The sequence below is a fragment of the Trachypithecus francoisi genome, unplaced genomic scaffold (genome assembly GCF_009764315.1).
Source record: "Trachypithecus francoisi isolate TF-2019V2 unplaced genomic scaffold, Tfra_2.0 Contig01705, whole genome shotgun sequence".
Taxonomy (NCBI): Eukaryota; Metazoa; Chordata; class Mammalia; order Primates; family Cercopithecidae; genus Trachypithecus; species Trachypithecus francoisi.
Window position 1 is genome coordinate 559,002 of NW_022681450.1, and position 17,233 is coordinate 576,234.

The 17,233-nt window shown below is 48.0% G+C and overlaps 1 protein-coding gene across 15 annotated transcripts in view; it reads left to right on the top strand.

Annotated features, from left to right (window-relative positions):
• Nucleotides 1-17,233, top strand: part of POU2F2 (POU class 2 homeobox 2) — a 46,484-nt gene that overhangs the window by 18,945 nt on the left and 10,306 nt on the right. For all 15 annotated transcript variants that reach the window (XR_004434050.1, XM_033197988.1, XM_033197990.1 and 12 more), the window contains 2 exons: nucleotides 14,411-14,516; nucleotides 14,610-14,701. Coding sequence is in view for 14 of the 15 variants with exons in the window: in XM_033197988.1 (XP_033053879.1) it covers nucleotides 14,411-14,516; nucleotides 14,610-14,701 (198 nt within the window). In the remaining variant the exon portion in view is untranslated. The remainder of the gene's footprint in view (nucleotides 1-14,410; nucleotides 14,517-14,609; nucleotides 14,702-17,233) is intronic.

Sequence of the window (17,233 nt, forward strand, 5' to 3'; positions counted from 1 at the left end):
ACAAAGACTAGAGGATAGAAGGCGGAACAGGGCAGCCTAGCACAGACCCAGCCAGGCCACCACCTCTGTAAGCAGAGACATTCTTGCCTGTGCACTCCTAGAGCCACCTCCCCCAGCTCCCCAGGGACCCAGCAGCAGCACGCTGAGCCTCCACCACCTGCCGTCCAGCCCAGGCCCTGACTGTCAAGGTCTCCTTAAACCCCTTCTCCTTTCCTCTCACTCCTCCTTCCCCAGCTCCCCTCAGCTCAGATCTTTCCCTTTCTGTCCTCAACAAGTGCGAAGCTGGGCCAAGTTTGTTTTCTGGGAATTCTTTCTCACAAACTGTGTTGCCCTTTGACATCATTTCTACAACGGCACCTCCTATGGGCACCATGCCGGGCCCAGGCTTCAGAGGGACCAGCTCTTCCTGACTTACCTACCCACTGCTCCAGCCTTCCCTGGCTCCTAGGCTTGGATGGCTCTCCCGGGGTGCATCTCATGCCCTCCACCCCCCAGTCCACTTCTCATGCCTGCTAAGCTCTGATCCTGCAGTCATTCCACAAACATTTCCTGGCCTCCTGTGTGTCAGGCCATGGCAGGAAGCTGAAGACTTAGGAGTGAGTCACAGCCATCCTTGCCCCTGAGGGGCTCCCCGTCCTGCAGTAGAGCAAGCACATCAGTCAGCCACTAAGAAATGTTCCACTTGAAGGATACTAAGAAGCCCAGGAAAGAGTAAAAAACACTCATAAATGCTGTCCCTTTGAAATTATATAAAGTACCAAGGAAAAGTGCCCCTTCCATCCCTCTGATGTCAGCTTCCAGAGTAATGCTGATCAAACAGTTTGGCAGGATCCTTCCCTGCAATCTCCTAGCTTGTACAGATGAAGGGGCAATTATTATTATTATTATTATTATTTTTTTTTTTTTTTGAGGCGGAGTCTCGCTCTGTCGCCCGGACTGGAGTGCAGTGGCCAGATCTCAGCTCACTGCAAGCTCCGCCTCCCAGGTTTACGCCATTCTCCTGCCTCAGCCTCCCGAGTAGCTAGGACTACAGGCGCCTGCCACCTCGCCCGGCTAGTTTTTTGTATTTTTAGTAGAGACGGGGTTTCACCATGTTAGCCAGGATGGTCTCGATCTCCTGACCTCGTGATCCGCCCGTCTCGGCCTCCCAAAGTGCTGGGATTACAGGCTTGAGCCACCGTGCCCGGCCGAAGGGGCAATTATAATACAGTTTTATAATTTGTCTGTCCATTGCTCAGTGTGATATCTTCTACCGAGGGGGCTGTGTGGATATTTACCGAATCAATGAGGGATGTTTTGCAGCAGATTTTCAGTCAAGGGTAGGAAAGATATCTCTCCAGGGAAGTATTTCAGAATGTCTGGGGTAAGGGCAGGCATTGATTGAAAACTTACGTTAACAGTTAAAACATCATTTTTTATTGGAGAGTAGGGGGAAAAAATCCTATTTTCCTAATAGGACAATGGCAAATAAAGCTTGACAAAAATCTTTTAGGCTGCTAGGACCTAGCAAGTGAGTTTCCCAAAGAAACCAACTGAGTGTGATGGGAATATGGGAAAAGAAATGGGATGTGTGTCTGAGGGAATCAGGACCCACATCTGTCCAGGCTTTCAGGACGAGGTGGGATCTGAACTCAGGGGAATGGGAAGGAGTTTGCTGGGAAGGGGCTTCCAGGCCGTGGGAGTGGCAAGTGCAAAGTGAGAAAGCAGGGCAGGCTGCAGCGGCACAAATAGGGATGGATGAACTGGGAGGGAGGAGCCAAAGCCCAAGTCCAGGTGGCTGAAGAAGACTCAGGAATATTTGGCTCAGGTCACTGAAAAGGCCTGGCCTGGAATATCAGGCCCAGCTCCAGGGGTCTGTCTCCCTGTTTCATTGTAGGGCAGGCATAATCAGTGTCAGCATTTCCAGATTTGCAGCTATCCTGCCCAGGGAGATAAAACACGTCCCCTGGGTTGGGTGGGGTGGCTCAGGCCTGTAATCCCAGCACTCTGGGAGGCCAAGGTGGGCGGATCACTTGAGGTCAGGAGTTCAAGACCAGTCTGGTCAACATGGTAAAACCCTGTCTCTACTAAAAGTGCAAAAATTAGCCGGCCATGGTGGCATGCACCTGTAATCCTAGCTACTTGGGTGGCTGAGGCAAGAGAATTGCTTGAACCCAGGGAGTGGAGGCTGCAGTGGGCCAAGATCGTGCCACTGTGCTCCAGCCTGGGCAACAGTGTGAGCCTCTGTCTCAATAAAACAAACAAAAACACGTCACCTGGCTAGGTTTGAGTCCTTGCCCTCGACCCCAGAGAAGGCAAGTTCAGCCCTACCTGGACATCGTGACTTGAGGATGGGAAAGTGTAACCCCTAAAAGAGATGGGTTCTGTTGCTTGAGTAAGTTGAAGAAAGGGCAGTGCATACCAGGCCAGTCAAAACTGCCCACCTGGAGGTGTGTGGTCAGTTCATCCACAGGGCCTTGGAGTACAGGAGCCTGGCCCAGGCATGCCAGTTGCTCCCACTGGTTCCGGGGTTGGGATCTGCTGTTGCCTGTCTGTCCTGGAATTTTAGCATAAGGTAGCATGTGATATAACATGCAGTCCATATGTAGGTATTTTTTTTCTCCCTGTTGAATCATTCTCCATTTGTGGTGTTCTGCCCTGATCTCCACAACTTCCTGGGTTCCATGTCACAGGACCAACCGCTGGGGGTCCAGAGAAGAACCCACACTGGAGAATGGCCACCTCCTCCACCCCTACTCCCATCTTTAGAGCTTGCCCTAGTGGAGTGACTGTACTAATCATAGAATGGACTGCAGGGGATAGGAGTAGAAATGAGAGCCCAGTAGGAAGTCCTTGAAGGCATACAGATGGGGCATGAGGGTGGCTTGAGCCAGGAGGGTGAGGATGGGTGTCCTGGTTGCTATTTTGTATTGATTGGATAGGTCAAGGATGACTCCTAGGATTTTGGCTTCAGCAGCTGGGTGGTGATGACGTGGTTTCCTGAGTTGGGGAAGACGGGAGGAGTGGGATGTTTTGGAAGGCTGGGGTAGGGAGCCAGCAGTTTCATTTTGGACATGTTAGTGTTTGGAGAGTCTATTAATCATCCACATGGGGACACCAACTAAGCAGATGCATATTTGAGGCTGAAGCTCAGCAGAGTATCTGGGCAGGAGCTGGAAGTGGTTAGTTGTCTGGAAGAGAATGAACTTGGCCAGGCACAATGGCTTATGCCTATAATGCGAACACTTTAGGAGGCCAAAGCAGGAGGATGGCTTGAGGCGAGTTCGAGACCAGCCTGGGCAACATAGTGAGACCCCATCTCTAAAAATAAATAAATAAATAACCAGGTGTGGTGATGCATGCCCGTAGCCCCCAGGCTACTTGAGAGGGTGAGGCAGGAGGATCGCTTGAGCATGGGAGGTCAAGATGGCAGTGAGCTATGATTGCAACATGACACTCCAGCCTGGGAGACAGAGTAAGACTCTGTCTCCAAAAAAAGAAAGAAAAGGAAGGAAGGACAGATGGACAGATGGAAGGAAGGAAGGACTCAGCCAGATTGGGTTCCCACCCTCAAGAGCTCACAGTCAAGTGTGGTGACATGAGGTGGGCAATGGTAGCAAATGCTCATTTTGAGGGATATGTTGTAATTTCCAAAATGCTTTCTAGATATTATTACTCAGGCCTCAGAACAACCCAATGAAACATTAGACATTATTATCCCCATTTTACAGATAAGAAAACTGAGGCCCTGAGAAATGACTCAGTCATAATGATTGCCATTTATGAAGGACCAATTAAGTGAACAGGAATCAGGCTAAACATTCTACACATATTGTCTCATTTAATTCCTTTAACAGCTCCATGAAGTAAGACTTATTGTGGTGTCACCTGAGGAAACTGAGGCTTAAAGAGGGTAAGGAACTGCCTGAGGTGTGTGAGGGGCAGTCAGGATTCTGGGCTCCAAGGCCCAGGTCTCTGCATAACACCTTGCATTGTGATCCTATACAGTTAAGGAGGCTGAGGCCCAGAGGGAAAGTGGCTTCCCCCAGGCACACAGCAAGAAGCAGGTGACAGGGCCAAGGCTCAAACCCCTGAGTTTCCAAGCTGGAAGGGACCCTTGCACCCCACTAGTCTAACCTTCCCCTAGGTTAGGTGTTTCCTTGTCACTGTTGTTGTCAGGTGAGGATTTTCACCCAGGTGGCTTCCATGGCAGGCACCCCTCCCTTCCGAGGCAGTGCGTCCCACCACCTGACAGACTGAGATTACTCAGAGTGTCAGAAAGCCTGACCTCATTTTAATTTTGTTTTATTTTATTTATGCAGTTATTTATTTTTTTAGAGACGAGGTCTTGCTCTATTGCCATCATAACTCACTGCAACCTCGACCTCCTGGCTGAAGCAATCCTCCCGCCTCAGCCTCCCGAGTAGCTGAGACTACAGGCATGCACCATCATATCTGGATAAGTTTAAAAAAATTTTTTTTTTGTTTGTGAAGATGGGGTTTCACTATGTTGCCCAGCTGGTCTTGAACTTGGGGCCTCAAGTGATCCTCCCACCTCAGCCTCCCAAAGTACAGACATTATAAGCGTGAGTCACTGCACCCGGCTGAGTTTTCGTTTATTTTTTAATTAGCAAATAATCATTGTATATATTTATGGGGTAAAATATGATGTTTTGAGACATGTATACATTGTAGAATGATCAAATCAGGCTAATTAGCATACCTATCACCTCAAATATTTATCATTTCCTCATGGTGAACACATTTAAAATACACTTCTTGCCAGACACAGTGGCGCACTGTAATCCCAGCTACTTGGGAGTCTGAAGCGGGAGGATGGCCTGAGCCCAGGAGTTCAAGGCTGCAGTGAGCTATAATCATGCACTGCACTCCAGCCTGGGTGACAGAGCAAGACCCTGTCTCTTAAAAAACAAAAACTAAAATAAAAACTAAAACTCTCTCTTTGATATTTTGAAATATACAGTACATTATTAGCAGTAGTCACTGTGCAATAGAATACAGAATGTATTCCTGTATCTCACTGAAACTCCATGTCCGTTGTCTGCCTTCCCTTTCCCCATCCATCCTCCCCTCCTTATTTTGAACACAATCTAGCACGATATAGTTTACATAGTTCCCAGACCCCACTCATTCCTGTTCTCCCCTACTCTGGACTTAACTTGTTCTAGAGAGGGAAGGTCCAGAACTGGTCACAGTTTGCCATGTCAGGGATGGCAAAGGAATGTCAACTCGTGCACCAACACCATTCCAGTCATGGTGACTGCCAAAGCTTGTGTGGAGGCCCCTAATGGGGGTGCGAGAGGCCACGGGGGATGGGCCGTCTGCCTTGTGCACTGGAGTGAGGTGCAGCACCCGGGCCGTTGCAGCCGGCCGGCTCTGGGGCCCAGCCTCCTCAAGTTCACTGTTATGGCTTTCTCTTCCCCCGCTAGGTGGAACTGAGCCCAGGTGGGAAAGTGGGCAATTCACCCATGTATCCTGTAATCCACATATCCATCTTTCTGCCCCCATTCATAGCCAAAGTCCCAGCTATGGCAAAGTACTGCCAGTCTGTCCTGAGGTTTCATCTCATTCATTCATTGAAATGTATTGATCACCTATGAGGCTCCTGCACTGGGAGGGTGATCAAAATACAGCAATGAGTAAGAATCGGTACCGTCCCTTCTCAGCTTTCACGGACATGCTAGCTCTTGTGCTAGGCTTCCTTAAAGCTTAGGGACAGAGCAGCTGATCCACGAAATAAGCCAGCAAGGGTCTTTTCTCTGGCCTGTCTCCACTTACTATAACTTCTCCACCATCTGACTCGGACGTAACACGCCCCCAAGTGGCTTCAGATGGCCATGCTGCCGCTAGATTGTGGAGAAATGGCGCCTCCTACCGGCTTACCCCAGTCCTGAGCCAACTTACTGTTCTTGTTCACCCAGAATCTTCTCTTCTCTCCTTCCTTTCTTGCTTTCTTGCCTGCCTGCCTGCCTTCCTTCCTTCCTTCCTTCCTTCCTTCCTTTCTTTCTTTCTTTCCTTTTTTTCTTTGTTTTGTTTTGAGACAGGGTCTCGCTGTGTCACCCAGGCTGGAGTGCAGTGCCATGACCATGGCTCACTGCAGCCTCGACCTCCCAGGCTCAGGCCATCCTCCCACCTCAGTCTCCCAAGTAGCTGGGACTACAGGCACGTGTTCCCATGCCTGGATTTTTTGTAGAGACCCCATCATGTTGCCCAGTCTGGTCTGAAACTCCTGAGCTCAAGCAATCCACCTGTCTCAGCCTCCCAAAGTGCTGGGACTACAGGTGTGAGCCACCATGCCCCACCAGCTTTCTCCCCTTCTTTCATTCCTTTAGTTGGCAAATATTTAGTGAATATCACCATGCCCAAGCGCCTTTCTGGGTGAGGATATAGCGGGGAATGAGGTAGATAAGTTTGTGCCCTCTTGGAGCTGACCCCCGCTGTAGTTGGGGAGATAGGCAGGAAGCAGATACTTGCTATGAAGGAAAGAAAAGAGCATAATAGAGAGTGTTGGAGGAAAAAGAAGACTTCATCAGAGTGTGTGGTCAGAGAGGGCCTCTCTGAGGAGGGGGGCATTTGATGGAGACTTAAATGATGAGGAGGGACCACCTCTGTATAGATCTAGAAAGGGTATAGCAAAGGTACTGAGGTGGGGACTTCTTTGTGGGTTCAGTAACAGGAAGGAGACCAGTGGGGCTGGATCAGAGTTAGAGAGTGAGAGTCATGTGAGGCAAGGAAGGAGAGGCAAGAGGGGGTGCCAGGCCATGCAGGGCCATGGCCTGGAGCTGGATTATACCACAAATGTGATGAAAGTCAGTAGAGACCTTGTGGCTCAATTTATATTTTAGAACAAGGACTTGGAGTCCATAGACCCCCCCAGAGGAGTCTGTGCATAGAATTCAGAGTCCAAGAACTTGGATGGGAAAAAAAATCACATCTTAATTTTTACTATCTTCTGACCAAACCATAGCATGTCCCTCTATCATGAATGTAGACAACAGACCACAGTACTCAGACTTCGTCACCAAGAGAATGCGCGCAGATTTTCACATTCTCTTATAGTTGTTGCAGATCTCTCCAAATACTGTTTTCACTCATGATTACTTTGAAATGACAGTAGTCATCAGATCTATTGCTGGATCTTGTTGCTTAATGTGCTAATAAAGAAACACATAAATGATTATATGACAATTCGAAATATGTTTGATGACTATATTTTTTTAAATTTTAATTAATTTTTTTGAGATGGAGTCTCACTCTGTTGCTTGAGCTGGAGTGCAATGGTGCAATCTCAGCTCACTGCAACCTCTGCCTCCTGGGTTCCAGTGATTCGTCTTCCTCAGCCTCCTGTGTAGCTACAACTACAGGTGCCCGCCACCACACCTGGCTAATTTTTTTCTGTACTTTTTGGTAGCAGGGGGTTTCACCATGTTGGCCAGGCTGGTCTCGCACTCCTGACCTCAAGTGATTCACCTGCCTTGGCCTCCCAAAATGCTGGGATTACAGGCATGAGCCACCACACCCAGCCAAATTTTAATTAATTAATTTTTATTTTATTTTGTTTTTTGGAGACGGGTGTCTCCCTTTGTTGCCTAGGCTGCAGTGCCATGGTATGATCATAGCTTACTGCCACTTCAAACTCCTGGGTTCAAAGGATCCTCCCACCTCAGCATCCTGGGTAGCTGGGACCACAGGAACTCACCACCATGCCTGGCTTGTTTTCCTTCTCTTCTCCTCTTCCTCTTCCTCCTCCTCCTCCTCCTCCTCCTCCTCCTCCTCCTCCTCCTCTTTCTCCTCCTCTTCCTTTTCCTCCTCCTTCTTCTCCTTCTTCTTCTTCTTCTTTTTTTTTCTGTAGAGACAGGGTCTTGCCATCTTGCCCAGGCTGGTCTCAAACTCCTGGGCTCAAAAAGATTCTCACATCTAGCCTCCCAAAGTGTTGGGATTATAGGCATGAGCCACTGTGCCCAGCCAGTTTTTATTTTAGATTCAGGGATACATGTGTAGGTATGTCACAAGGGTTATATTGCATGATGCTGAGGTTTGGGGTATAATTGTTCCTGTCACTCAGATAGTGAACATATTACCCAGTAGGAAGTTTTTCAGCCCTTGCCCTCCTCCCTCCCTTTGGAGTCTCTAGTGATGATGACTATAATTCTATGTGATTGATTTCACTTGAAATTCTATATATCTGGCTGGGCATGGTGGCTCACACCTGTGACCCCAGCACTTTGAGAGGATGAGGTGGGTGGATCATCTGAGGTCAGGAGTTTGAGAACAGCCTGGCCAACGTGGTGAAACCCCTTCTCTACTAAAAGTACAAAAATTAGGTGGGCGTGGGCATGGTGGGCGCACCTGTAATCTCAGCTACTTGGAAGTCTGAGGCAGGAGAATCGCTTGAACCCGGGAGGCAGAGGTTGCAGTGAGCCAAGACTGAGCCACTGTACTCCAGCCTGGGTGACAGAGAGAGACTCCATCTTGTCTCAAAAAAAGAAAGAAAGAAAGAGACAGAAGGGAAAGAAAGAAAGAGAGAGAGAGAGAAGAAGGAAGGAAGGAAGGAAAGAGAGAGAGAGAGAGAGAAAGAAAGGAAGGAAAGAAAGAAAGAAAGATTCTATATATCTTATGTGTTTTTAATTCTGAGAAGAGGGCAGTAGGTTTTTTTTTTTTTTTTCAGATGCTAAAGAATTCAGGGCACACAAAAGTTTAGAACTCTATTGTTTTAGACCCCTCTCTGCCTGCCTGGGGGGGCGAATGGATGGTCTGGGGTAGAAGGATGGTGGTTTGGACCAGGACAGTGACTGTGGACAGGAAGAGATGTAGAGGGAACTGGGAGGACTTGCAGATGGATTGGGTGGATGGGGAGAGGAAGGGAAGGTGGGATTAAGGTTGACCTCTAAGTCTCTGGTCTGAGAAACTGGACAGGGATGTAGTTAAATGTTTCCCATCTGAACTTCTCACCATGAGACCTTCTGCAAACTGGGATGCACTTTCCCCATTCTTTCCTCTTTCTAGTGATTCAGAATGAAACCCACAGATACCTCTTTAGGCTTCTGGAGGAAAGGGGAATTTTCACTGAGAGTCATGCTGGGGAGGAACAGGAGTTAACAAATACTTTAATCAGCAAGCTAAGGGTTATAGGAAATCAGAAAAACAGTGGTAATAAGATTTGATTTCTGGTCTTATTCATTAGATTCAATTCAGTGGGCATTTAATGGGGGCTTACCAGGTTCTGATATGAGTTAGGGATACAAGAAGAATAAGATATGCCTCTGGTGTGCTAGAATTTCAGTCTAGCAGAGGAAAGGTACACATAAGCAAATGCATTGACTTGGGAGACCTGCAGCACAGGGCAGGTGGGTCTCATTTTGTGGGGCCAAAAGATTATGCAACTTGGAGTCCCTTTGAAAGAAAAAGACAATGTTTGAAACAAAAATTAGGTATGGGGTCTTGAAAGGGTTCACTGTAAATGGGGTGCCATGAAGCATAAGTGTTGCGCGCTTCACAGTTGAGATGAAGCGGAGGTGGAGGTATTCCTGGGCTGGGGTAGCTGGGAAAGGGAAGGCAGTGTGGACACTGTTTCATAGGATAGAGTTCTAGGACTCCAGAACCCTTAAGCTGGATTCTAAGATGATTAGCACCAAGAGTGAGAGAGGTCAGGAGCACAGGAGTACCCAGTCCACTGCCATACACTGAATAAGCAGAGGCACCCCCAGGGGGTCAGGGAATAGCGTTGAGCCATCGAAAAGCAGAGATGTTGATCAGCAGTAACTATTTGGGTGTGTGGAGGTGAGACACTGGGATATTTATTTACTCAGACCAGGTATGTGTTTCTTTTTTTTTTTTTTTTTTTGTTTTTTTTTTTTTTTTTGAGGCGGAGTCTTGCTCTGTCGCCCGGACTGGAGCGCAGTGGCCGGATCTCAGCTCACTGCAAGCTCCGCCTCCCGGGTTTACGCCATTCCCCTGCCTCAGCCTCCCGAGTAGCTGGGACTACAGGCGCCCGCCACCTCGCCCGGCTAGTTTTTGTATTTTTAGTAGAGACGGGGTTTCACCATGTTAGCCAAGATGGTCTCGATCTCCTGACCTCGTGATCCGCCCGTCTCGGCCTCCCAAAGTGCTGGGATTACAGGCTTGAGCCACCGCGCCCGGCCCAGGTATGTGTTTCAAATCCCAGAGGTATGGATGGACTTACAGCGTGGCCTTCTGGTGTGGTTTTCCAGACATCAACTATGCATACCCAAGCAAATATCCAGATATACTCTTTATTTTTTTGACACAAACAGTACCACATCATACCCTCTGTTCTGCCTCTTGAGCTTTCCACTCAACAAGACATCCTGCGGATTGTTCCATATCAGGACACAAAGAGACTCCTCATTCTTATTGATGACTGTATAGTATTCCACTGTAGAGCTCTACCCTCATTCATCCAACCCGTCCTCTCTTGCTGCATGCTCAGCTACCTTCTACTGTTTTACCAAAATGCCACTTGCTGCTGGGAATAGCCTTCTAGAGAGGTGCAGCCTTCTAGAGTGAGAATAGATAAATTTCTAGCAGTGGAATGGCTGAGTTGAAGGCTGTGTGCGATTGTAATTTTGATAGACATTGCCAAATCACCCTCTCACCAGCATGTACAAGAATGTGTGTTTCCCCACACTCCCCAGTGTAGTATTACACACTATTTTTATATTTGGTGATCTGAGAGGTAAAAATGATATCTCAGTGCAATTGCAGTCGTGTTTATCTTATTGTGAGTGAATCTGAGTGTATTTCCATCCAGAGCTGTTCACATTTATTTCACTGGACACTCTCCAGGCCTGTCTGTCAGCCACATTACTACTGGGTTGTCAGTTTTTTACTTATGGATTCGTAATCACTATTTTTTTCTTCTTCTTTTTTAATTATATAGAGTTATTTGCAAAATCACTCTTTGTATATTAAAGAAATGAGCCCCTTCTGTTGAATTGCTTATATATTTTCCCAATTTGTTCACTTCCTGGCACATCAAATTGGTCTTTGGAATAATAGGGAAAGAATCGGGAAGAATTGAGGGGCATGTCCCAACCCCCAGAATTTCCCAGAAGGAAAAAAATTGTAAGTAACATGTTATAGCTTTCAACTCTACATAAAATTTGCCAAGTAAATGATGAAGCATCAGTCTCAGTTCGTTAACGTATCTATGTGGAACACCTACTGGGTGCCAGGTGCTGTTCTAGGTGCTGAGGATACAGCGGTGACTGGAACAGTCAAGATCACACTCTCGTGGAGCTGACGTCCCAGTGAGAGGGGCATGTCATGAATGAGTAAACAAGAATAGCGATGCCTGGAGATGGTGATAAGCCTTGTGAGGGAGATGAAATGGGGTGATAAGGGGAGGCCGGGCCAGGGGCTGGTATAGACTGGGTGGTCAAAGAGGGCACCTCTGAGAGGGTGGCTTTGTGTTAGGACCCAGGCATAAGTGTCAGAATTAGAACTGCCCAGTAGAGGGAATAGCATGTGTAAAGGCCCTGAGCAGGAACAGGAACAAACTTGGTGCATTTGAAAAAAACAGAAAAGGGCTGAATGGCTGGAGCACAGCCAGGGAGGGAGAGGGCGGTGGGAGATGAGCGGGGAGACAAGCACAGGCCTCAGTATAAAGGGACTTGTAGGCAGATGAGGAGTTTTGTTTGCGTTGTTGAGGGCTATGAGAAGCCACTGGACTGTGTGTGTAAGGCGGTTTTGCTTTTTCTTTCAGAAATGTTTAAATGTAAACGTAGAGAGAATTATGTCATGAACCCCACATACTCTTCACCAAGCTCAATAGATATCAACATTTTGCCAGTCCTATAGGCAAATAGGATTTCATCTAAACTCCTCACTTTTTTTGGTGGGTGGAGGATTGAATTTTTTTTCCTCTCTCTCTCTCCCTACCTCATCCCCCCTTTTTTCCCTTTATTTTCCTTTATTTTTTACTTACCACTATACAAACAAGATTTTTTTTTGACATAGGGGGTCTCACTGTTGCCCAGGCTGGTCTTGAACTCCTGGCCTCAAGCAGTCCTCCTGCCTCAACCACCCAAGGTGCTGGGATTACAGGTACACACCACTGTGCCTGGCCCTGTCTTAAAAAATACTTTTATTAAAATATAATACATATATAAAGGTGCACAAATCATAGGTATACAGCTATGAGCACTCCCATGGAACTGGTACCCAGATCTAGAAACAATGTGGCCAGCCCCCAGAAACCCCCTGGTGTCCCTTTTCAGTCTTTACTCCCCAAACTTCAACCATTAGAATCATACAGGATGTTCTCTGTCATAACTAGCTCTCTCACTGATAATGTTTGGGAAGTCTATGTTGTGGCACGTAACCGTGACTTGTAGGACTGCTCATTCTTGTTGCTGTAGCTTCCACTGAAACAGTTTCTTTACTCATTCTACTGTTGTGGGCACTTGGGCTATCTTCAAGTCCTGCCTATTTCAAATGGTCCATGTGAACATTGTAGTACATGTCTTGTGGTAAACACATACACATGTATGGTGGGTTACACGCAGGAGTGGAGTTGCTGGGTCATAAGGGTGGTGTATGTTCAGCTTTCTTAGATAGTGTCTATATTAGTTTGCTAGGGCTGCCAAAACAAAGAACCACAAACTGGGTGACTTGAGAGAAATGTATTGTCTCACAGTTCTGGAGGCTGGAAGTCAGAAATCAAGGTGTCAGCAGGGTTGTGAGGAAAGGATCTGTCCCTTCTGAGGGCTGTGAGGGAGGGATCTGTTCCAGGCCTCTCTCTTTGGCTTGTAGGTGGCTGTCTTTTCCCTGTGTCTCTTCACATCATCTTCCCTTTATCCATGTCTATGTCCAAATTTGCCCTTTTTATAAGGACACAAGTCATATAGGATTAGAGCCCACCCTAATGACCTCATTTTAACTTGATCATCTGCCAAAGACCCTATCTCGAAATAAGGTTAATCTCTGAGGTTCTGGGGGTTAGAATTCCAACATATCTTTTTGAGGGGTGGCAGGGAGTGGGGGGAGACACTGCAACCTATAACAGTGCTAAAGAGCTTGCCAAAGTGGTTGTACTAATTTACACTATTTGCTGGAGCATTTTAAAGCTAATTCCAGACATGATATTATTTGCCTTGGGAGTGTTTTTTTGTTTTGTTTTGTTTTGTTTTGGAGACAGAGTCGTGCTGTGTCGCCCAGGCTGGAGTGCGGAGAGGTACAGTGGCACGATCTCGGCTCATTGCAATCTCCGCCTCCAGGTTCAAGCGATTCTCCTGCCTCAGCCTCCCGAGTAGCTGGGACTACAAGTGTGTGCCACCATGCCTGGCTAATTGTTTGTATTTTTAGTAGAGACAGGGTTTCACTGCGTTAGCCAGGATGGTCTTGATCTCCTGACCTCATGATCCGCCTGCCTTCACCTCCCAAATTGCTGGGATTTCAGGCGTGAGCCACCGTGCCCAGCTAGGGGTATTTTTAAAGGAGGAAAGACCTGGTCTGGTTTACAATTTATTTATTTATTTATTTTTGAGACAGAGTCTCACTCTGTCACCCAGGTTGGAGTGAATGGGCATGATCTCGGCTCACTGTAACCTATGCCTCCCAGGTTCAAGCAATTCTCCTGCATCAGCCTCCAGAGTAGCTGGGACTATAGGCATGTACCACCACACCTGGCTAATTTTGTATTTTTAGTAGAGATGGGATTTTGTCTTGTTGGCCAGGCTGGTCTTAAACTCCTGGCCTCAGGTGATCCACCCACCTTGGCCTCCCAAATTGCTGGGATTACAGGCATGAGTCACTGCACCCGACCTGGCTTACATTTTAAAATAATTCTATTTTTTCTGTGGAAATGTTAAAACAAGGCAAATATTTCATCAAGAAAGGGTAGCCAGGCACGGTGACTCCCAAAGTAATCCCAGCACTTTGGGAGACTGAGGCGGGCGGATCACGAGGTCAGGAGATCAAGACCATCCTGGCTAACATGTTGAAACCCTGTCTCTACTAAAAATACAAAAAATTAGCCAGGAGTGGTGGCGGGCACCTGTATTCCAGCTACTAGGGAGGCTGAGGCAGGAGAATGGCATGAACCTGGGAGGCGGAGCTTGCAGTGAGCTGAGATCAGGCCACCGCACGCTAGCCTGGGCAACAGAGCGAGACTCCATCTCAAAAAAAAAGAAAGAAGGGGTAAATAGTGAGGCCTCCCAGGACTGCCCAGTTGGGACTCTCTGGTACCCCATGGTAGAGAGAAGCCTCTGGGTGCCCTTAGCTCAGGGATGCCATTCAAAGACCGAGTGGACCAGCCCTCACTGCTCAGTGCCAGATTGCCATGTGGAGCAGCTTCCTGGTTTCAGCCCCTCAGGGTTCAGGTGATGCAGAAAGGATGAAACCCAGCCAGGACTCAGGCTGTCTTTCTGTCCACCCCACTCCCTGCCAGGACATACAGCAGCTCCTCCAGCTCCAGCAGCTGGTGCTTGTGCCAGGCCACCACCTCCAGCCACCTGCTCAGTTCCTGCTACCGCAGGCCCAGCAGAGCCAGCCAGGTAAGGCCCCCACCCCAGATGGCCTCCCTGACACTTCCACAGAACTTCCTCACCTTCCCCTCCCCCTCACCCTATTTCCCCTTGTCTCTCCAGGCCTGCTACCGACACCAAATCTATTCCAGCTACCTCAGCAAACCCAGGGAGCTCTTCTGACCTCCCAGCCCCGGGCCGGGCTTCCCACACAGGTGAGACTGTCCATGGAGTGCACCAGGCCAGGCCAGCAGCAAGGCCTGCTGAAAGCAGGGTAAATGGGGGTGAGGAGCGAGTGAGAGTCTCCTCTCTATTTGACCCAGCCACACTCTGCCAGTGATTTGCTGTGAGACCTCAGGCAAGCCCATCTCCCTGTCTGAGTCAGCCTCTTCCTCTATAGAATGAGGGGAGCTGGCCCAGACGAGTGGTTCTTAACCCTTTCAGGTACATGGGCTCCTTTGAGAATGTGATGAAAGATTTACATCTGATCCCCATTCCCCCAAAATGCTCATGTGCAAAAACACACAAAATTGTAGGGCGTTGCAAGCCTTTAGGCTACAAATGCCTCGGGCCTCTTCCAGCACTGCGATGGAGGATTCTCTGAAGAAGGCCTTCCTTAGGTGATTATTTCACATCCACTTCCCAGATTGGAGACCGAAAACAAGGCCCGCAGGTGTCTTTTATTTGGCCATTGTCAACTAAATTCCCAGAAAGCACCAGATTTCCAGTTCCTCTTGATAAACCAGAAAATCTAGCAGGGCTGTACCTGTGTCTATGTGGTGGCTTGGTGCAGTGAGCAGTTGGCCTGACCACTAGCAGGAGCAGAGGCCCCTTAGAGAGCGCACCAGCTCTCCAGACCACCTTGGCACCTGGACCCCAAGGCCTTTCGTTCAGTTTGCTGCCTGACTTCTAGACTTTAATGATCATATTCACCACCTTTTATGAATTTCAAAGTTTTTTTCCACCCATTTTTTATAGCCCTTTAAAAAAAATATACGTTAACTATTTCAGAAGGACTGAAAAGATTAGAGACTAATACAGGTCTTAGCTGCAGTTCTGAAATCCCAAACGCTCTGAAAGTCAAGTTGTTCTTGTACCATTGGTATGAGAACTCATTTGACTGCAAAACCTGCCCTGCCATGATATAAGGCAGTGTGTGACTTTTCTTTGCCCCTCTTGGTATGGCATTTTTGCTGCTGCAAAACTGTTACTGTATCTGATTATGTGGTAATATCCTTGACCCTAGTGGGGGTGGGGGCTGTGCCACACTATCTATGATATACATCCTATGTTGGCTTTCTTTCTTTTTTTTTTTGAGATGGAGTCTCGCTCTGTTGCCCAGGCTAGAATGCAGTGGCTCAATCTCAGCTCACTGCACCCTCTGCCTCCCGGGTTCAAGCGAGTGATTCTCCTGCCTCAGCCTCCTAAGTAGCTGGGATTACAGGCATGCGCCACCACACCCAGCTAATTTCTGTATTTTTAGTAGAGATAGGGTTTCACCATGTTGGCCAGGATGGTCTCGAACTCCTGACTTCAGGTGATCCACCTGCCTCGGCCTCCTAAAGTGCTGGGATTACAGGCATGAGCCACCGTGCCTGGTTGCCTATGCAGATTTTCTGAAAACTGAAACAGGCACAGTGGTGCATGCCTATAGTCTCAGCTACTTGTGAGCCTGAGGAAGGAGGATCACTTGAGCCCAAGAGTTTGAGGCCAGCCTGGGCAACATAGTGAGACTGGTCTCTAAAACAACAACAACAAAACCTGAGAGGGGTGAGAGTGGGTGGATGATGAGAAATTACTTAATGGGTACAATGTACACTGTTTGGGTGATGGATACACTAAAAGCCTAGGCTTCATCACTACACAATACATTTGTATAACAAAATTGCACTTGTACCCCTTAACATTTTGTTTTTTGTTTGAGACAGGGTCTTACTCTGTCACCCAGGCTTGGAGTGCAGTGGTGCGATCACAGCTTACTGCAGCCTCAGGCTCCTGGGCTCAAGTGAAGCAGTCACCAGCCCTCTTGAGTAGCTGGTACTACAGTCACGCCCCACATGCTCGATTAATTTTTTAAAGTTTTGTAGCGATATGGCCGGGCGCTTTGGCTCACGCCTGTAATCCCGGCACTTTGGGAGGCCGAGGCAGGCAGATCACGAGGTCAGGAGATCGAGACCATCCTGGCTAACACAGTGAAAACCCGTCTCTACTCAAAATACAAAAAATTGGCCGGGCGTGGTGGCGGGCACCTGTAGTCTCAGCTACTCGGGCGGCTGAGGCAGGAGAATGGCATCAACCCGGGAGGCGGAGGTTGCAGTGAGCCGAGATCGCGAGACTGCACTCCAGTCTGGGCAACAGAGTGAGACTTCGTCTCAAAAAAAAAAAAAAAAATGTGTAGAGACAAGGTTTCGCCATGTTTCCCAGACTGGTCTCAAATTCCTGTGCACAAGCGATCCTCCCACTTTGGCTTCCTAAAGTATTGGGATTACAGGTGTGAGCCACTGCACCTGCTGTCCTTAAATTTATACAAAAAAAAAAAAAAAAAAAAAAAGCCGGGCACAGTGGTCACCCCTGTAATCCCAGCACTTTGGAGGCCAAGGTGGGTGGATCACCTGAGGTTGGGAGTTCAAGACCAGCCTGACCAACATGAAGAAACCCCTTCTCTACTAAAAATACAAAATTAGCCAGGTGTGGTGGCATATGCCTATAATCCCAGCTACTTGGGAGGCTGAGGCAGGAGAATCGCT